The sequence below is a fragment of the Asterias amurensis genome, chromosome 5, assembly GCF_032118995.1.
Source record: "Asterias amurensis chromosome 5, ASM3211899v1".
NCBI classification, from domain to species: Eukaryota; Metazoa; Echinodermata; class Asteroidea; order Forcipulatida; family Asteriidae; genus Asterias; species Asterias amurensis.
In genome coordinates this window covers 13,735,668-13,753,434 of record NC_092652.1, presented here as the reverse complement: position 1 = coordinate 13,753,434, position 17,767 = coordinate 13,735,668, and the positions used below count along the sequence as shown (strand labels likewise).

The window sequence follows — 17,767 nt, the reverse complement described above, 5'->3', positions numbered from 1 at the left end:
AGTGAATACAATACAAATATACAAAATAACCCTGTAATGTTTATTTTATTCAAAACTGTCTTTGTAAAATGTTTTCCACATCGTCATGTTTACCCGCCATAAAAAAAAAAGTTATAAAAAATGGACGTTACGTGCACATGATAATCACAGCCCGGTAACCCGACCTCCAACCAGAGTTTTTGGACCAACTTTTTTCCGACAAACTGTAGTTAATATTATTAATTTTTGCTTTGCAGTTCTTCTTATCTTTTTTTTGAATGGGCCGAATTTAATAACGCCTTCAGATAAAAATAGAATAGTGGAAGGTTTTCAGGAGGTTTTTACCGTCTTTGTGGAAAGGGAATATCTGATGTGGATAGGGAGTTTGTCACAAATGTAAAATCCTCTTAAGTTATGGATCACTCACACAACATAACATACATATTTTACAACCACAGTTCCAAAATGTAAAATGCTAGAACTCATGCTACTACCAAAGCAAACGTGGCAAACAACTGGACACTATTTTTTACAAAAAAACATATTTGAGCAAGGCCCACCCAACATTGCTACTTAATGACTAACAAGACCATCTACCAAAAGAAAAACCAGAATGCCCCCAAAGCCAGTACAGTCACTCCTGGCGTCACTCATGGCCTCACAGCCAGTGGCAAAATTCCCTTAGATGTGCCCACTTGTAGCTACAATCACAAAAGATACAAAATTGTTATACTATGTTGTAACTTGATACAAAGTATAACAATTTATCTACATTTTTGTTTTGTAAGCCACTGCTGACCCTGTTGACCTAGTTCTGAGTTCCCACCAGAGTGCTATGCTTCCTACCCAGCCCACAGATGGGAACAACTTGGGCAAATAAGATGTACTGAATCATGACCACAAAAACGTGGAGATACCAGCAAAAACACAAGGAAAATAACATGCAAAATGGCCCTGTTCAAATGGGGAAATGATTGTGCCATAAGTGTCTGCTGTGCCGATGGGAAAAACAAGTGGATGTAGAGGAGGAATCATAGAGGAATCGACCAAAACGGCACTTGGGGACGATCGACGGCAATACAATAGTAATTATCAGTGTTGAAACCAAATGCAAAAACATGTTAATTGTGTATCTGGTCGAACGTTCTTCCTCTTTGAAAAGTTCCCAAATGCTGGAAAGTCTCAAAACGCCATATTATTGAAAAGATGTACATGTACAGGAACATTTACCAACTAATTGTTTTTGTGTGCAACACTGTCCAACGACAAATTATTAAAAAGATGGGAGTCCAAGAATGGAGGAAGGACTGCAATACAACCATGCCAAGCTCATTTCCACATGTAAGGAATCCAAAATCCAAGGCTTAACCTATAGGTATTGTGGGAAAGAGTGTGGGCTTATCAAGGGGAAATCCCACGCTGAGCAATATACGGAGAAACACGTGCACGACGCCATGGACCCTCAACTAGAATGCCAGCAAAATTAAAAGGAGGGATACGGACATTCTTAGCATAAAAAGAAAAATTGTTTTACTGCATTTGTTCCGAAACGGCAACAAAATAACAAAGAGTGGAGGTCGGACAGTGTTTAAACTTGTAAAAAAATGTTCCCCAATACTCGAATGCGGCAATATTAAAAGACAGAATACGGACATTCTAACGTTTAAAATTATGGTTTGTTCCAAAACTGCAAAAAATATAAGAGGTCCGACATTCTTAACTAAAACTTTTTTTTTTTAAACTTCCCCAATACTCGATTGCCGGCAATATTAAAAGACGGAATAGGGACATTCTACCATTTAAAAAAAACTCTTTAATGCATTGCCGTTTTGTTACAAAACGGCAAACACATAACAAAGAGGGGAGGTCCGACATTCTTAACTAAAACTGTAAAAGAACTTACCCTACTCGATTGCCCGCAATATTAAAAGACGGAATACGAACATTCTATGATCTAAATTTGTTTTGTCCCAAACTGCACAAATGTAACAAAGAGGGGAGGGGAGGTTCGACATTCTTGATTTGTAAAAAAAAATGTTCCCAAATACTCCAATTCCGGCATTATTCAAAGATGGAATACGGACATTCTACCATTAAAAAAAAAATCAAAACGGCGGGAAAAAAATAACCAAGAGGGGAGGTCGGACATTATTAACTTGTAAAAAAATGTTCGCCAATAATCGAATGTTGGCAATATTAAAAGACGGAATACGGACATTCTACCATTTAAAAAAAGTTTGTCCCGAAACTGAAGAAAAAAGAGGAGAGGGGAGGGGAGGTCCGACATTCTTAACTAAAATTGTAAAAAAAAGTCTTCCCCAATACTCTCGATTGCCGGCATTATTAAAAGACGGAGTACGGACATTCTACCATTTAAAAATATTGCTTGTCCCAAAACTGCAACATCAAAGACGGGAGGTCCGACATTCTTAACCAAAATTGTAAAAAATGCCGGCAATATTATTATTATAAAATGGAAAACGGACACCATTTAAAAATATGTTTGTCCCAAAACTGCAAAAATATATCAAAGAGGGGAGGTCCGACATTCTACTAAAATTGAAAAAAAGTCTTCCCCAATACTCTCGATTGCCAGCATTATTAAAAGACGGAGTACGGACATTCTACCATTTAAAAATATTGCTTGTCCCAAAACTGCAATATCAAAGATGGGAGGTCCGACATTCTTAACCAAAATTGTAAAAAAATCTTCCCCAATACTCGATTGCCGGCATTATCAAAAGACGGAGTACGGACATTCTACCATTCAAAATATTGTTTGTCCCAAAACTGCAAAAATATATCAAAGAGGGGAGGTCCGACATTCTTAACTAAAATTGTAAAAAAATCTTCCCCAATACTTGATTGCCGGCATTATTAAAAGATGGGGTACAGACATTATACCGTTTAAAAATTTATGTTTGTCCCAAAACTGCAAAAATATATAAGAGGGGAGGTCCGACATTCTTAACTAAAATTGTAAAAAAATCTTCCCCAATACTTGATTGCCGGCATTATTAAAAGATATGGACATTCTACGTTAACAAAAAACTGTTTACTGCATTTGTTCCAAAACAGCAAAAATGTAAGAAGAGAGGTCAGACATTGTTAACTTGTAAAAAAATGTTACCCAATACTCGAATGCCGACAATATTAAAAGACTGAAACCGGACATTCTACCATTTAAAAAAACATTGTTTAAATGCATTTGTTCCAGAACGGCAAAAATATAGCAAAAGGGGGAGGTCGGACTTTCTCAGTTAAAAAATAGTTCCCAAATACTCGAATGCTGGCAATAATAAAAGAATGATGGCAATATTAAAAGACGGAATGGGCATTTTTACACTTTACATTTTATTAAATGCATCTGTCCCACAACGAACCCCACAAAAGGAACGTAAATGTTCATGATAAGCCTTGCAAGGTCATGTAATTTTCCTTTAAACGCTGCATGCTTTTAACAAAAATATCACACAATATTTCTATGGCTCCGTAAACCAAACCATGTAATGAAGGATGCCTTATATCCACGATCTAGTCAATATGCCAATCCCTGTCACTACTGCCTAAACTTATTTTTTTATGCACTTGCAGACTTGTTTGTCTGTTGAGGTCTATTGATCTCATTCACACCTTATGTCTATGGGCTGTTCTAGCTGGCGAAACCACAGAATGTGAAACACGATGAACACGGTTGCTAATCCCCCATTGTTGTAAAACACGATATTCTGTTAGTGTGAAACACGACATTGGTTGGTATAAAACACGGAATGAGATTGGATGAACCTAATTACAATGTTTCGTGGTTTGCGAAAACCGTGCTCGTGGGCCAAATAATTCTTGCTTGTACTGTACTTATTACTAGCATTGATGTTGTCACAATGTACACAAATAGAAATATGTGACCCTCCATGATCTTGAAAATCGAATCCTTCAGCACTGACAGCATACTCACTTGGTGGCGCTATAAAGATGACATTCTCATAATCTATGGCGGCAATATTGAAGATTTCAAAAACCTGGTAAATACCATGAATCAAATGCACCCCACCCTCAAATTCCCTTTGAGGTCTAACTGTTCAGTGAACTATCTTGACTTGACGTTGGTTATCTATTAGAACCACAACACCACCGAGCTCAACCACAAGACCACTAAGCTCAGAACCACAAGACCACCAAGCTCAACCACTAGACCACTAAGCTCAGAACCACAAGAACACCAAGCTCAATCACTAGACCACCAAGCTCAGAACCACAAGAACACCAAGCTCAACCACAAGACCACCAAGCTCAATCACTAGACCACTAAGCTCAGAACCACAAGAACACCAAGCTCAATCACTAGACCACTAAGCTCAGAACCACAAGACCACCAAGCTTAACCACAAGCCCACTAAGCTCAGAACCACAAGAACACCAAGCTCAACCACAAGCCCACTAAGCTCAGAACCACAAGACCACCAAGCTCAACCACTAGACCACTAAGCTCAGAACCACAAGACCACCAAGCTCAACCACAAGACCACTAAGCTCAGAACAACAAGAACACCAAGCTCAATCACTAGACCACTAAGCTCAGAACAACAAGAACACCAAGCTCAACCAATAAACCACTAAGGCATAAAAAGAACCGACCCTAAAAATATGGATATTATTTTTTTTCAAGGGATGGAGTTTAAAGCCATTATACACTTTCGGTAAACAGTATTGTCCAAGTCCCACACTTCGTGTATCACAACTTATATATAAAATAACAATCCAGTGGAAATTTAGCCTCAATCGGACATCGGAGTCGGGAGAAAATAACGGGAAAACCACTCCTGTTTTCGCGCGTTTCGCCGTGTCATGACATGTGTTTATAACAACTCCGTAATTCTCGTTAACGAGAATTTATATTGTTTTACCGTTTTCTCAAAAAGTAAAGCATTTCATGGACTAATATTTCAAGAGAAGTCTTCCACCATTACCTTCTGTAAACCCTGTAAATTATTTGTAAATCTGTGAACTTCTTTTTTTTGGTTCTGTACCGAAAGGGTCCAATGGCTTTAATTATTAAAATCTTTTTTAATTAGTTATAAATACGTTAAAAACATTTCTGGCTGTTTCTCAAAGTAGACTGACGCTCCCGCGCGTGGAACTTGCATGACTTGCACAATGTTGCACCATAACTTTCTCTATGGTTGCACCAACGATCAAACGTGCACATGCAGCAGAAGATTATGCAGGCTCTACAACAATGTACATACATGTTCATACGGAGGAATTCGTTAGATACACTATTGGTTTATGGCTAGGTCGGTACATGTATAGTCGCCTCCCAGACTCACACTATACTGCACTGCGTTTCGCCCGCTAGAGCTATGCGTACGTCTCTAACCCCAGGAACGAGGTTGGTGCGTGAGGTAGCCCTATATAGGACTCTTCCTCTGTACACAAATACAGAGTCCAAACTATTAAGACCCGTTTCTGGGGCGGAAAATTTTCAAAGCTTCATAACTCAAATCTTACCTGCAAAAAAACCACTAACCACCATTATATGTTTTTGAGAAAGGCCATACTATTACAAATTGATATTCATACTTTACCTTTTGCTAGCTAGCCTACTGCTGTTCCTTCCCATACCCATACATTTCTCTAGATGTGGTGCAAATCTTGAGGCTGAAAGGTTACGATTGCAATGTGGGCAAACACAGTCAATTTGCTTCTTCAGAGGTGGTTTGCCAAACACATCTCTCCCAGGCTCATTCACTATTTCATAAAACTGTTGAAGAGAACAAAACTTTTAATTGAACTCCCTTAGATGTTTAACTTACATCAGACGCTTCTAAGATATCAAAAGAAAATTATTTTTTTCTTCAAAATAAATGCAAAATCTGGGCTACTAAAGTGAACAATTATCACTGCATACAACAATTCATCACACCAAGACGACTCACTTTATGGCACAAGTCGACCTGCGGTCAATAATAGTATCAAATTTTACTTCTGCATCAGGTCACCACCAAACTTTCTGACTCTTCATTCAATATAGACTATATTGTAAACAGTGGTTTAGTAATTTTGATTATCAATGGATTATTTTTAATATTATATGCTAATTTCTAACTTCCTGTCCAAACCAGAAGTTCAAATGAAACTATGTATTTTATGTTCATATTTATACGATTTATTTAATATATTCACAACACCTGAACACATATTAGAGGCCGCCATTACAGAAAAATAAATCGTTCTCAAATACAGGTATCTCAAAAAGAACTATACAATTTTGAAATGGCTGCCGAATAAGAAATATGTAATTCTGGAGGAAAAGATTTATATGTATGGACAGCTTAACGTTCATAGGACACCAAAAAGTCCGAAAATAATTCATGATTGTGTGAGCACTGCTCCATTTTGTAAAGGGTAAAGGTTGCGCAGTAATTAGCCTTCCAATTTGTGAGAGGTAAGTCCTTTGGAGCTTACAAAATTCACTCCAAGATGTTAGCTACTTATTCTTCAGTGAGCAGTGCTCACTTTGCATAAATTATTTTTTGACTTTTAAGTGTCATACACAATACTCACAAACTAGAAATACAGTTTTTGTTTATTACAAAAACACTGTGTTAGGTTGGACATAACGTGATGATGCAATTACAAATAAGGTCTTAATAAACACATACTTATGCTGAACCATAAATGAAAAAATAAGCAGGGTACCAGTCACAAACGGCACATGTCTGGATAATCATATCTGGTAAGGATAATAAGCTTAGCTACTACATCGTATCTGAGCAAGTCAATGAAATAATCTAATCTGGTAAGCATATAAAGCTTAGCTAGGCCACTACGTTGTAATTGAGCAGGTCATTGAAATTCAGCCCATCAGTTGACTGAATCATCAGGAATGTTAGAACCTTACTCAACCATGACTCAATGCAGTCATGGCAGTTATACTCTTGATGAGCAAGATGCTGTAATTACAAATGAATTTCAAAATGCATTATGTTTGTTCACAGTGGCATCAGGTTTTATTTTGGTTTAATTTTGCAACTTATGAAACCCCTTAAAAAATGTTGCTATCTGGCACAAGATGATGTACATTTAAGGGGCACACCGGCTGAATTGGGTAATTTGGGCTACAAAATAGACAAAGATATGACTTCAACGGTCTTCCAGGAATGAAGAACGGTCCCTAAAAAAAATTCATCAATTTTAGCCTTTTTTTTTAGCATTTTTAAACAAAAACGAAGGTCACGTAATTGTCCTAACAAAAAAGTGGTACAAACAATCACGTGACCTTCCGCACTAGTTTTACTTCCAGCCATCTAAAAGTAACTTTCCAAACAAAATGTTACTCTTTTTTTTATATAAAATTATTAACGAATAATTGACGAAAAAGATCATGTATTCAAATTATCGCTACAAAATGTAAATAATAGTGAATAATCTAACGTAAGATTCACATTCAAAGAGTCCGTGTAACGAAAGCTTGTTATATGGCCCCAAACGGCGTGGAGCAATCGGAACGTAAGCCTTGGGGCAATTCACGTATCGCACATGCCGTGTCATGTGGGGGCTGGAGGTGTAATCCCGGGCGCTATGAACCAGCTGGCGGGTCTCGCCGTGAGCTTGGGAGGGGCTGGGAGCCAGACATCAAAGTACATGTTTGTCATCGTGGGTTTGTCAGTCGGTACACCTCGTGTCAAATCCGTTATTTCTTATGATCACAACGTTCCAATATTATGCTCTGTTTTATTTTATGGCTCCTAATTTCTTTTTGTTAGGAGTTTTCAGGTAGTTAAAACAAAATTATTATGTCAAAACGTAGGAATACCGCATTTTGTTATATTGACAGTGTTATTGTGCAAGTAGCTTAAAAAATGTTTTATGAAGAAGAAAAAAAGGATTAAAAAAAATGGAGCCCCGATCGTAATAGAACATGTCAATAAGAATTTCGTATAAAAGGTTGAAACAAAAATAATGATAAAACAAAATTCCCTCAAAGCATAATTTTGTCAAACAAAATATTTTTTTTCAATTCTGTTAATGGGTGTTATTTTTGAGGTACACTTTCATACGCAGCTACGTAAACATTCCAAGATACCCAGCTACGCTTACATGTACGTTCCAAGATATGCTTACGTTCCAGAAGATAAGGTTACGTTCTAAGCTACAAAGCTTCTCAGCTACAAGATACATTACAAGATACTCTTACATTCCTTCAAGTTACGCTATAATAACAAAGGGTACGCTTTCAATCCTGAGTCAGGTTAAGCTTACGTTCCATATGCAGCTACGTTTACGTTCCAAGATACCCAGCTACGCTGGTGTTCCAAGATATGCTTACGTTCCAAAAGATATGGTTACGTTCAAAGCTATGCAGCTACTCAGCTACGCTTATACATACCAAGATACGTTTAGGTTCCAGTTATGCTATATTTAAAAGGTACGCTTTCAAACCCGAGTCAAGCTAGGTTAACATTTCAATATTTGCAACTACGCTTACGTTTCAAAGTACATTCTCAAAAGGACGCTTTTGAATCCCTCAAGATTCCCTTCCCCCCCCCCCCTCAAGATTAAAAAATCTTTCACTGTGAATAACAGGGCCCATTGATCAGTTTAATCTGTTTAGCAGAAAGCAGAAAATACTGCTTACAACATTTCTTTACTATTTAAAAATTTAGTCGGGCACCAGCCACATATTCACAACATTTCAAATTTAATTAAAATTTGGCTGGTAATAGGGTTTAATGCGTAACGCAGTAAACCGATTTAACACCAGGAAATATGCATAATTATAGTGAATACGGAAAGGTTTCAAACATCTAGTATGTATAAAGGGCCAATAATTGCGAACATCCCACAGATTAATAGCCAGGATATTTCACGGCCTTTACACGTAACTCGGGGTATAACGGGCCAACATTCTCAAAGCATGAGTACAGGTACACAAGGACAAGAAAGGGCGGACAATCATAATTTTTCTGGCAGCTTGCCGTTTAATATGAAAGTTAGTCAGAGCTTGTGTCAGTCAGGCCAATCAGGAATAAGTAAGCCTAGTAGTTTAGTGTACAACTTGGCAAACTCTAGTCAATGTTCAGGGTATTCCATACATAACAGGGATGGGGCATGTAGTAGGTTAGGAGGGACATCATCTTCAATAGAACTGGGTGGTGCCCAACTTTCAAATGCAGGGTGCAAAATAAGTACAGTAGGGAGCAGTAGCATGTGGGGGTCCATTAATTGCACAGCGGGCTCTTGAAGCATACCGATGGCGGATAACATGCAGCACATGAATTAACCATCAACTCCCTTTAATCCATTGATATCGGTTTGTAGCGAATTGGGCGAGGGCCTACCGCTAACCTTAAAATTTTAAGATTATTCATAGCGAGTTTGTGGAATTTGCTGTGATCTTATAAAGAAGAGTGACCCTATAGTAGTACAAATAGCGGTCAAGACACAATAATTCTTGCTGGCTGTAAACGAGGGGGGTTTTATAATATGGAAAGATAATAAACACAGGCGTCCAATAACTTCTATACATACATGGACCTCTGCATTTTTTTGGCTTATGTAGCAGTGTATTTGCGAGCTCATCTCCATAGAACACATAGAATAATTGAGATATTGTCAGATCGTACGCACAGAGAGCAGCAGCTCGTCCAATAAGGGGGGATGGCGCACTTTTAGAATGAGGCAGCAATTAACACCAGTTAGATCATGGGCATAATTGACGATGAATTATGGGCATTGCACGTCACAGCACCATGTGTTAATCAAGCTCTAGAACAAAGTGTACATAAAGAATAGAAGGGCAATACTAAGTTTCATTATGACCTTTCGGAATGATTGATCATTATTAGGCACTAAATGGCCAGCTTCCATAAATCAAGGGGTAGCCTATTGCATAATATTAAAATTAAAGACCTTTGCATCTTCTTCCATTGGTACATACGTATCTGGTATTTCATATGTTTAATGAATAGGGTATAGATGGCCTTAGCTTTCGATCCAAACCGGACCTAGTTCAGAGGCATAAAACAAGTACAAACAAATACATATCCATTTATAGAAAAAGAGAGGGGAAATGGATTAAATGAAGAAAGAAGCGGGAAAGAAAGAAGCGGGAAAATAACAGCCAATCAAAATTTCTATTTCAGAAACAATTGGTGGCTATGAACCAATACGAGTAGAGTGGCGAGGACAAAGGAGGTTTCATATGAAAGGATGGATTACTGGACCATAAAACTGGTAAATGCATTGTTCGTTAACAATGCAGGGAAACATGAAAGGGTAGAATTAGAGAACAAGTTGCATCATGATGCAATTAACAATGGTCAATTAATAGAGAAAAGCAAGATCAAAGGTACGATGGTATTAAAAATAGGTATGAGGGACCTGTGGAAACAAGAAGGGGGGTTACTTACATGAGATAGTTATAGTAACAAATATATAGGACAACTTTAAAAAATTAATTTATACTTGAGTTACAGAATATAAACAACATTATAGTTCTCAAGCAGAAGTGAAGTGGGGGTAACGGGAAGTTATTTAACACCAGTGTTTATGTTTAGTCCAAAGGGTTTGACTGTCTTGAGTTGGTGAATCCAGTGTGATTCTCTATGCTTACAGTTATATTTCATATGTTCATAAATTGCACAATTGGGAGGATCCCACGGGTAGTTTCATTGTTTCTAAGATGAAAGAGGATTGTAGACGCTTGGACCCTCGGCAAGATTCAAGATGTTCCATTACATTTCCAGTGCTGAGCAGTCTGGTTAGTATTTTACCGCCAGTCTGCAAAATATTGAATTATTCGGTTGGGTCCTGGGGCGAATTAGAATAAATCTGCTTTATACTTGTTATGTATAAAGAGTTACACGGTTCAATGGTTTGGCGGGAACATTGAATAGGACTGGGTGCGGTACCCAGGGTAAGGCTTATCTGGCTATGCTATCAATATACACGTTAAAGCTTTGTTAATTTAGTCTTTTCTTAGTCGTTATATAGTTTAAGTATCATCGGTAACAGTAGCAGCTACCATAGCTTAGCAGGGAGGTCAGTACTAGCTTGAACCTGAAAGCGTTGATTTGCATAGATCAGGTGTACGTTTCCAATATCGATTGGTTTTTCGTATCTGGCGGTCAACACAGCACTGATGTTCCATGGCAATGACACGTTGTGTCGTAAAAATGTCGGTACAAAATGTAACGAACAATGGAGGCCGGCTAAACCATAAAGCTTACGTATATGAAAAACAAAAGCGCATGATTACAAATTATCAGTTGATCCGGTTATTCAAGTTACAGGGTGTAATTATTGTCAGTGAAGACGAAAATTCGGTCGTTACAAAAAGTAACAAACATTATAATGTGGGACTAAACGTACAGAGTATGTACATGAGATGAGAAGACGCATGATTAAAAATGATCGAGTGATCCGGTTATTCAAGTTACAGGGTGTAATTATTGGCAGTGAAGATAACAATTTGTAAAGTGGTACAAAAAGTAACAAACATTATAATGTTGGATTAAAATGTAACAGAGCATACACATGAAATGACAAGATGCATGATTAAAAATAGGTTCAATTACAGGGTGTAATTTTACAGTGAAGACAAAAATGTTCGATGCAAACGTACATGTAGAAGAGTGTGAAGATGAAAAGAGAAGATGAATGATTAAAAAGGAATCAGTTGCTCCGGTTGCAGCATAGCTTGCAGACATCTTCATCCGGTTGCAGCATAGCTTGCAGACATACCATATTTGACTTATATGACCTTTATTAAAGTAGCATAGTTAATGTTTTAAGTATAATCAGCATATGAAGCTCTGCTGTTAAAAGCAGCATTCTTGGTTGCCCTTTTCGGTTATTCTGAGGGTAAGTGAGTTTACAACTCACGATGGCAAATTCCCGGGCATTGCGTATTGGTGATATTTCCTTTAATCAGGAAGGGAATTTGCAAGTAGTTCTAAGATATTCAAAAACGGATCAAGTGGGTAAAGTTCAATCATTTCTATTGACAGGAATGCCAATACTTCACTGTTTGTACATTGAGGGGGGACCCTATGTCAGCCAGACAAGTTAATCACATCTTAAAGCAGGGATTAAGGCCATCAGGTAAACCCCACACCCTTTTCAGTTCATAGTTGCAGGATATGTTTGGGGTTCGGGAGGAACAAATCAAAAGTATGTGGAGATGGAAGTCTGGAGCACTTGAATCCTACATTAGGCCAGACTTAATGTTTTCAATTGTCTAAAAGGGGGTAGCTTGTAGCAAGGTCATAAATAAGCAGTGTTGACAACCGCTTCTTTAATTAGCATATTGCTGTTTAAGATAAATAATCATTTACAAGATTGGTGAATGTTGAGTTGGTTGTTAACAAATTGTGTACAACATTTTCAAAAACATACAAGACTTTGACAAGATAAAATATTGGTCAGAACAGATTACCCAGGCTGTTTTTCTTTGAACTTGTTTTTATACAGATGTTTATCGGGGACAGTATCATTCGCCACAGCAGCGGCACAGTGGTGGTACAGTGACATGGAAAGGCGTGTCTGGGGCACGCCTGGACGGCTGGGACTAGGCTCAGGAGATACGGCAAAAGGCGAGGTCCCGACGACAATAGTGTAACATCTAAGGACCAAAGATATCTTGAAGGAAAATTTGGGACAGATAAGACATAGGGTAAAAGGGAGCCTAAAGATGTTCATCAATCCGAAGCAAGAACGTGGGTACCGGGACAGTATCATTCGCCACAGCAGTGGCACAGTGGTGGTACAGTGACATGGAAAGGCGTGTCTGGGGCACGCCTGGACGGCTGGTACTAGGCTCAGAAGATACCTGGCAAAAGGCGAGGTCCCGACGACAATAGTGTTATATCTAGGGACCAAAGATATCTTGAAGGAAAATTCGGGACAGAGTAGACATAGGGTAAAGAGAGCCTAAAGGTAATTAGGAATATCCTACCCAACACACGGTTAATTTGGTCAGACATTTTGTTAAGGGCGAAGTATCAAGGTAAAGTTAAAGGAGGGCAGACAAACGCTGCACTTGGGATTTAAATACGTATGCAAAGAAGATACTTCGGGAGATGCAAAACGCACCTGTTATAAAACACCCCCATCTCATTAACCCTTCCCGGAAGGTGCGTACTGGCAAGACTTGATTCATTTGGTTCCATCAAAATTTATCAGACGGGTTGAGGTTCTCCACTTCACACTCGGAGAAAGTTTTGTAAAAAAAAAAAATTAAAAAAAAGGGGGGGGGGGGGTGTTTGGGCAAACTTTTATACCAAAATTTGCTTTGGCGGTAAGTTTAGGTTGTTCCTATACACACGAAGCTAATAGGCATTGTAGCCTGTGAGGAAGTGGCAAATTAATTTATGTGAATTATGTGCACGTCGGGAGCATGTAACGTCACGATCGCATTCCAAACTGCATCATGGCTAAGCAGTAGTTGGCCTAGTTTATTGGTAACAAAAATGCTTTAATTACTTGTCACTGTCCCATCATACTCTGGGTTAGTTTCTTTGTGTTCTTCATGACGATCTTTGGATGTACGTCGAAGCCTGAAGGTCTACCTCCATCGTCAAAGGATTTGCCTGATCCATATATTTATGCTGGTTGTTTATAACACATGGATAGACTGGATCCTTATGCTGCGTCATTGTAAAATGTTGCTATAAACAAAGCACCAGTCTACTTACAACATTGTGCGACAATGTCACGAAGATTTGACAGTTTGTAACGGCTGGAAACACGTATACGCTGGGCTTTTACCGCTTTTGTGTTTAATAATCAATTTTCGCTAAGTACGTGACATTTTGATGATTTATTTTTACAGTATCCATCTATGAAAACATTGTTTATGATTCTAAACCCCTAAATTGTGTAGTCTACTTCACTCATACTTGCCTGTAGAGCACAATACTATTTTTGCATACTTCCCTATACCGGCAGGTAATATCGCTAAGAATTAAATAGCGCCCTATATTGGTCACCCCATAGTGTACCGGGTCTGATGCTTGCCACCGACCAAACCCAGAGCACCGGGCAGCCCATCGTGGCTACCCGTCATGGCTCAATGGGTTCTGGCCTCTCGGGCCCCCCTGGCACAGTGCAATACAGCACGGGTGACCGGGGCGGGTTGTTAACCGGGTTTACGGACCGCGCAGCGCCCGCCAACCCGATGGGTGTTGGGCACCACGGGCCGGGGGAGGGCTAGACGGACTGTTGCCCCTGAGCGGGTCACGCTCGGACGGGCGCTCCACGGCATCGGGTTTCCGGTGTTCGGGGGTGCCCGTTCCTCAGCCATCTGACATGTCTTCGGTTACTCAAGGCAATACGTCACACAGGGGTGGAAAGAATAAGAAGTCGCGGCGTGCGCGCCGCTCTTCCTGGAGTAGCTCGAGTTCGGATCAGTCTGCCCACGGCAAATGCTGTAAGGGGGAAGATTTGATGACAAGGGCTGATCTCTTCCAAGCATTTCAGTCCTTTACGACATCCCTGACTGGCCTCCCTGCCCCCCGGCAGATGCCCATCGGGTTTGGGCCACCGATTTGAGATTACTCAACCCCCCCAACCATCGGTCTTTGGCCATGGTTGACTGGGGGCAGTACAGCGAGATTTGCCGCAGACGGTTATCCGTGCTCCGGTCTCCCAGCCAGCGTTGAGCATCCACGGCTTTTTCGTCGGCTTTTTCGACCCAGGGGGGGCCTCATGTGCAGGACCAGGACGCCGCTCCAACAGGTCCACACGGCTCCCAATCCCCGGTGTCCACCCACGTGTCTCGCTCCGGTGATTCGGCTGGGGAGGACGAGGTGGCACAGCTGCAACGATTATCCATAACGGAGACAGAGTTGCGCTTGGTACAGCGGGACATGGTGAAGGTACTAGATCTTTCCCACTGTTGACGAGTCGCCGTTGCCGACTAAGAAGTCTTTCAAACGCCGCACGGGTCCGGCGGCAGGAAGAGATAAAGTTTTTCCCCAACTGCCGCTGGTTCAAGTGTGCATTGATCGGATGAAGCCAATTTGGGCCAATTCCAAATGGCGTCCGTATTCATCTCGTGAGAGTGAAAACTACCATTTTCCTCAGGCAGACTTCGAGGAGTTCTTTGCCATGCCAGTGCTACATGACTCTGTGAAAGATAAATTAGTCGCCGATGCCGGGGCCACAGCATCCAAAAGGGCATTCCCAGACAAAGTCGAGATAAGTTTGAGGAGACCCTGAAGAAAGTCGATGTCGCTTCTAGATTGGAATCGCCACTTTTTTGGAATGATGACGTCAATGATGACGTCATGACAGGGTTTTTAATGTTGGAAAATGATCATTTGCTTGTTGCTGTATCTCAACTCATATAAAAGCTATGATGTTCATACTTTGGCATCAGATAGATAAAGACTTGGGTAACATTTGAAAAGTTAACGCCAAAATCGTACCACTTTAACTTCCGTGTCCTTACCCTGGGTTAAAGTTCGCCTTCGTGTTTTTCATTAAAAAAACTACATGTACTTTTGAGCTTATCTACGGCATAACTCAAGATTGAGATCCATTTGAACCATGTAACTCAACAGATAGTTTAACCTTAGTTTCAAGACACCACAGGCCTAATTACGTCAAAATGACGTCATCGGGTATTAAATAACAATAAAACAATGTTTAAAATTTGTAAAAATCATATGGCGCGAATGATTTCGGGGACTCCCAACAGCGCTCTCTTTTGTCCAACAAAAGGGGCGCTGTTGATTATCATATCTGTGACAGCATCTCATGCAGGGTGAGCTAAATTTTTAAAGGGTTTCCACAAATTGCAAAATAAAACCTGACGCCAATCTCCACAAACATATTGCATTTGTGAAGAAAGAAGAGTTGTTAAAAAATGTGATACAAGTTTAACTATTAAATAACGACACATTGTGGAAAAAGTCATCTTTATCGTTCAATATTTTTGAACTACGTCATCACGTAACATTCAACCGAACACTGTGTTTTTGTAATTTCGTCGTCTTCTTCTTTCTCTCCGAACCTTCTCCAGCAATTTTAAACAAAAGTAAAGCGTGTACAAACTTAAAACTTACTATGTACATAGACAAAAGTGAGTAGATGAAACCGCCACTTTTTTGAAATGATGACGTTACGGCATGGTTTTTAATGTTGAAAAATGACCATTTGCTTGTTGCTGTATCTCAAAAATATAAAAGCTATGATGTTCATACTTAGGCATCGGATAGATAAAGACTTGGACAACATTTGAAAAGTTGTCTTCAAAATCATACGACCTTAACTTCCAGGTCATTACCCTGGGTCAAAGTTCGCCTTCGTGTTTTTTTTCATCAAAAAAACAACTTTAGAGCTTTTAAACAAAAGTAAAGCTTGTACAAACTTAAAACTTACTATGTACATAGGCAATAGTAAGTAGATAAAACCGCCACTTTTTTTGGAATGATGACATCATTGATGACGCCATTACAAGGTTTTTAAAGTTGAAAAACGATATTTGCTTTTCGCTGTATCTCAACGAATATTAATGCTTTGATGTTCATACTTGGGCATCGGATAGATAAAGACTTGAGCAACATTTGAAAAGTTTACCCCAAAATCGTACCTTAACTTCCGGGTTGTTATCCTGGGTCAAAGTTCATCTTCATATTTTTTCATAAAAAACAACTTTTGAGCTTATCTACGGCAAAACTCAAGATTGAGATCGATTTGAACCTTGAACTCAACAGATAGTTGAACCTTAGTATCAAGACACCACAGGACTATCTACGTCATAATGAGGTCATCGGGTATTAAATAACAATAAAACAACGTTTAAAATTTGTAAAAATCATATGGCGCGAATGTTTTGTCCATCATATTCTTCACACATCAAATCGACTTCAACGTGCTATACAGGAAGAACCCATAGTTGCCTACAGACGCCCACATAGTCTCAGGGATCTCATTGTCCGAGCAGAAGTCCCTCCCATTAATGATGATGTTAATCCCCCTCTACCACAGGGCACTTTTAGGTGTTCCAACATCTCCAAATGCATCGTCTGTAGACAACACATCAGGGAATCGGACTCCTTCACCCAGTAACACCGGCGGGTACCACCCATAAGACAAGGGGTCATGTCACCTGCACCACCACTAATCTCATATCTTGCAGAGTATGTGGTGTTCAAGAAACCTTTTGTTTTGCCGTCTCCTTTTTCCCCATAGCCTTTTAGCCTGGGCCTCATTCACCAATTAATTACTTTTTACCCCACCTCCCCACCCTTGATGTTGTCCTTTGTGTTTCCATCTTCTGGTCAAGCCAGTCCCTTCCCTTCACCCCCCCCCCGCCCTTTTTGTCCCCCTATTCATTGTTTACCCCTTACTTTTTTCTGTATGCTTTCTAACCCCATTCATGTATTTCCACTTCACTGCTTAAGTTTCACTTAGAGGTCGTTCACACGCCGTACTACAGTTGGTCTAAGTCCACTTAGACCGGTTCGGGTTCAACTTTTGTGCGTGTGAACGCAAAAAAAGTTTGACCGGATCGGGTCTAAACCCCAAAACTAACCCCAAAGTCTAAACCAGTTCGGGTTTTATCTTTTAACACTGCGTGTGGACAGAATGACATCCGGTTTTAACTCACAACGGATGACCCATTGTGTGGTTCATGCACACGCCCGGGACCTGGAGTGCTTGTATACGGTTTCTGTTGCCTCTGATGCCGAAAAGCACAGAGTATTTATATTACGTTCTTGCTGCTTACCGAGTTGGCGAAACCCTCTCGATCGGTGTATGCAGTTTAACACAGGGCCCA

At 39.8% G+C, this 17,767-nt stretch overlaps 1 protein-coding gene across 2 annotated transcripts in view; it reads right to left on the bottom strand.

Moving 5' to 3' along the window:
• The window catches only part of LOC139936992 (ataxin-7-like protein 3), a 184,098-nt gene that overhangs the window by 129,995 nt on the left and 36,336 nt on the right, over nt 1–17,767 (bottom strand). For both annotated transcript variants that reach the window (XM_071931905.1, XM_071931904.1), the window contains one exon: nt 5,565–5,740. In XM_071931905.1, coding sequence (XP_071788006.1) covers nt 5,565–5,740 — 176 coding nt within the window. The remainder of the gene's footprint in view (nt 1–5,564; nt 5,741–17,767) is intronic.